Source organism: Austrofundulus limnaeus, unplaced genomic scaffold (genome assembly GCF_001266775.1).
Source record: "Austrofundulus limnaeus strain Quisiro unplaced genomic scaffold, Austrofundulus_limnaeus-1.0 Scaffold12, whole genome shotgun sequence".
In the NCBI taxonomy this organism is placed as follows: Eukaryota; Metazoa; Chordata; class Actinopteri; order Cyprinodontiformes; family Rivulidae; genus Austrofundulus; species Austrofundulus limnaeus.
This window is the reverse complement of record NW_013952414.1, coordinates 2,751,914-2,756,394: the sequence shown is the minus strand read 5'-3', so window position 1 is coordinate 2,756,394 and position 4,481 is coordinate 2,751,914. Positions and strand designations below refer to the sequence as shown.

Sequence of the window (4,481 nt, the reverse complement as noted above, 5' to 3'; positions counted from 1 at the left end):
AGATAGATAGATAGATAGATAGATAGATAGATAGATAGATAGATAGATAGATAGATAGATAGATAGATAGATAGATAGATAGATAGATAGATGCCCTTGGGGAAATTTAAGAATTCTCTGCTTTTCACCCATCGCACATGTTGAGCAGTAGGTAGACATTTTTGATGTTGGATACTGCTAGGTTAGCTCTAGCCTGGCCCTTGCCTTCCTACGCAGTTCCGCTCACTTCTAGTTTCCCTTCACTGCTCTGTCTGGGATTTCTCCAATAGAGATAGATTTCACTGGCAGATTTTTAGCCGGGCCAATCAGAGAACAGAACGTCAATTTTCTGCACAGTGTCTGCTTGTAGTTTATTTTACCTGGGCCAATCAGCAAACAGAAGGCGGAGTTTTGAACGACGTCGACTTTCTGTGCAGTGTCTGCTAGTTATTTTAGCATACGGCAGTGGAGGAAGTGAATGAAGCCAGTCCGTGTTAAGGCTTCCAAATTAAATATGTCTGACAAAGCAGCAGCTCTCATTTACAGCCGTCTCGTTCGGCTCGGTACTTTTCTCCTCTCAGTAGGGTTGTTTACAGCACACGCGATTTCCGGTTAGCGTCTTAGCTTAGCCTCCTTCCCAGCAACAACACACACACACGCTTCAGCAGAGGCCACGCCTCCTGCAAGAATCACTTCTCTATGCAGCGAGTCCAGACCCTCGTACGAAGCAAAGTGAAGAACAAGGGTCTGGTTTTTACCAGGCTAGGTTAGCTCATCAGTCCAGTCAGAATCAAACTCGTTATTTCTCCAAACTGAAGTTGTTCAAAGAGTCATCTACAACAGGTAAGATAGTATTTATTCATAACTTTCCACAAAATGTCATTAAAAAAGATGTAAACAAACACTTTAACATTCAGATCATATATCCATGTTTCTACCTATCACGCTGACCACTTTTTTATTTGTTATTATCATGCAGATAATTCGAATTCACCTGTTTTGCTGCTGTGATCACCACGTCCTAAGTCCCGTCTCCTGTTCCGGTTTGTGGTTCTTCGGTTGCCCAGCAGATCATTCTGCTTGTTTTCATCCAGGAAATCTTCAACCACCTGTTTTATGATATAATATATATACTGTTTTTATTTTTGTTGCAAAAAGGCAGTATAAATGCCTAATGCTGAAAATGTTTTTGCTGAATAGCTAAAAGAGCTGAAACTAGCCTAAAAATAGGTTTTTAAGTTGATGAAATTAGCACAAAGAAAAAAGAAAAAGCACGTGTTTGCTGAATTAAGTGGTAAGAAGCTGAAATGATCACAAAAAGGAAAAATTAAATGAAAAAAGTTCAAATTACCTAAAAGTAGCTAAAGCAGAAAACAGTGGAAATTAACAGTAAGCAGCTGGAAGAAGCATAAAAACTTAAAATAGCAGAATCACAAAGTAGAAATGAGAAAAAAACAGAAAAGGTCAGAATGATAGATAAAATCGTTAAAATCAGCCAAACAGAAGCTGAAATTAGTATGTAGTTAAAAAAAGCAAAACCAAAGGTAAAAAGAACACTAAAATTTATAAACATTTAAAAGGGTTTTAAGGATGCTGAAGACTGCTCCATTCCTTTTTAATGGGAAAAACGTCAAAAAAAAAGCTAAATATCTCAAACTGTGTAAATTGCTGAAGTACCAAAAGACATMGCCAAAATGTCCTGAAGGAGCTGAATGTTTGGATATTTAAATTGTTGATTGTTGAAATGCTTTCTAAGCATTCACACAATAAGTATAAATACTTCTCCCACAGACCTGTTTTCTCTGTGATGCTGTCATTTCCCATCGCTCCTCTGAGGGCTGGGGTCCTTCCTGCAGGTTAATCTGCCCTTCACCTGCACCAATACAGTAAAACATATTTTATAAAATCCTAAGTCCTTTATAAAAAGAGCTGCTTTTCAAAGCTGGATTGATGTTAATGCGATAAAGTTAATTTGTCTTTCTGTAACAGATAGTGTAAGGAACAGAATTACAGCTTCCTTTCCCTCACTCCTAAAGCTTGTCACTACCCTGCAGCTGACCTGGGCCCTGCGCTGTCTGTCTTGGCACCAGCTGCTTCACATTGTGTTTACCTGGCGCAGAGAAAACAAGCTAAATTGGAAGGTACGAGTAGCAGACACTCCAAAAACCTGTCACCTTTAAAAAAAAAAAAATAAAAAAAATCCTCACTTTGAAAAAAGAAAAACATCTAAATGTGTTTTATGTCGACACGATGTGAGGACCAAAAAGGAAAAGAAAAGAAGTCGTTCAGCCTGGCTCACCTGTGAAAGCCGCCTCAAACGGCAGTGAGGCGTTTTTGGGGATGAAAGCTGCAGGTTTCCTCCTCTGAGACACAAACACATGCAGCAATAAACAATCCAAGCAGAAAGCACTGTGATTAGGCTTTCAGATCAATGATGTAAAACACATGATGTGATGACTACTTACAGAGTAATAATGGTTTGGTTGATAATCCAAAACGTCTGCAGGAGAGGACAGAAAATTAAATGCAAATAACAGGAATTAGAGAGAAAACTGTTAATGTGTGTATTCTCCTTGAACACAGTCGTTCTTCTATTGAAAAGTTTGATTTGATGCCATTGGAGATACAGACGTTGAATCATAAAGCATTATTCAATCGTTTTATATCAAACTGTCAGATTCATTTGCTCTCTCTCTCTCTACAGTCTTTCAGTACCTCCATTTTGAATTTGCTTGTTTTGTTTTTCAGCGTTTGCAGAAGCAGGACTTCTAGATAATGGATGAACAGATTCCTTGTTCGCAGCTTCGAAGGCGTCTATTCTGAGTTGTCTTCTGTCCATGGGCAAAACAAAACAAAAGGAAAAGCTCACAGAAACTTAATCACCCTGAATATATTACAAAGGTGTCTTCAAGATGCTTAAAGTACTGCGTTAGTAAACTGAAATTAGAAATAATACTGTGTATATTATGTGCAAAGAATCCTAACACGATGTCTGATATACCCGGCCAGGTCCAGCTGCTCCAACTGTCTCTGCTCATTCTTCAGAAAATTACGGAGAGCTGACAGCTCTTTGATCACTTCCTGCTGACCCTCTGACCCTGCATCAAGAGTGATACATAAAAGTGTTAAAAGCTTGGGGTGCCAAGTGTAAAATGAAATGTTAAAAAATTATATTACATAACATATTTTCATTATTAAGCTCAATTTTTGACTATTAAATTTTTCCACTAACATTTTATTGTTATTTAGTTCACTGTTCTTACATTTAACTAACTTGCATTAAATAAATGTAAAATTTAAACCTTAAATGTTAAAGTTCACACTTAGGTATTTTGGGATGGAACTCAGCCTTTGCTGTTGGTTCCCAGCTCATGTTATGACATCATCATCCTGCGACAATAGCGACCGCTAGTGTTTCAAGCCAGTTCGGTTGATGGTTTATCAAAGTCTGCCATCTTTGATTTGCTGAAACGTTTCTCACAGTGCAATGAATTCTGGGATATTGTCGGCCACGTATGCTACTCAGATTCAGCCAATGTTTTCGAAGTTTTGTCGGCCGCATTTGTAGGCGCCGACAAATTGGGATAGCCTACGTCGCAGGGTAGTGACGTAAGTGGCCGACGAATGAACCCATGAATTGAGACAAAGCCAGTGCTTCCCTACGAACATCAAACTTGCAGTTATGGCTGGTGTTTGAGCTGCACTTCAAACTGCTGGACCGCAGATAACACCCATATTGTTTTTTATGAACACATTACAAATTTAGATTGTAATATTATTTTCAGCAGCGTTAGCGGTGGCTAACAGTGGCAATATATCAACCATTATTGATGTTTGTTGCAGGATGATGACATCATCCTGATTATCTGATGCTAACTTCTGCTAACGCTTCTAACGCTGCTGAAGATAATATTTAAAATCTAAATTCAAAATGTGATCATAAAAAACAATATGGGTGGTACCTGTGGTCCAGCAGTTTGAAGTGGAGCTCTAACACGACTGCATCTGTAAGTTTGTTGTAATGATATATGATTTGGTATGATATGATGTGATATGATATATGATATGATATATGATGCCTTTATTGTCATTGTACAGAGCACATTGAAATTACATTTAAAAACACCAAGAAGACACACATGACAAAAACATGGGGGAACAGGTCATGCAGCAACCAGCAGGGGTCGCTACCTTTAACAGCAGGAAATACACAAGAGGAAAGTTGAGTTAAAAAATTGCTCTGATCCTRTGTTTACATCAGAAACATAAGATCATATGCACAAAAAAACGACTCTTGTAGGGACGCTTTAGCTTCATTGCTAGCGGTTGCTATTGTCTCAGGATGATGACATCATAACATGAGCTGAGAGCCAACCAATGAGGTGTAAATACCTCAYTGGAGCCAACAGTCAAGGCTGCGTTCCATTTCAAAATCCCTAAATGTGAACTTCAACATTTAAGGTTTAACTTTTACATTTAGATTTAAACATTTAGATTTAGGT

General features: G+C 38.3%; 1 protein-coding gene across 1 annotated transcript in view; it reads right to left on the bottom strand.

The window, feature by feature from the left end:
* The window catches only part of cspp1a (centrosome and spindle pole associated protein 1a), a gene marked incomplete in the record, with an annotated part of 14,327 nt that overhangs the window by 1,331 nt on the left and 8,515 nt on the right, over positions 1–4,481 (bottom strand). The window contains 6 exon segments of the mRNA XM_014002297.1: positions 974–1,088; positions 1,773–1,852; positions 2,279–2,342; positions 2,445–2,479; positions 2,695–2,810; positions 2,981–3,077. Coding sequence (XP_013857751.1) covers positions 974–1,088; positions 1,773–1,852; positions 2,279–2,342; positions 2,445–2,479; positions 2,695–2,810; positions 2,981–3,077 — 507 coding nt within the window.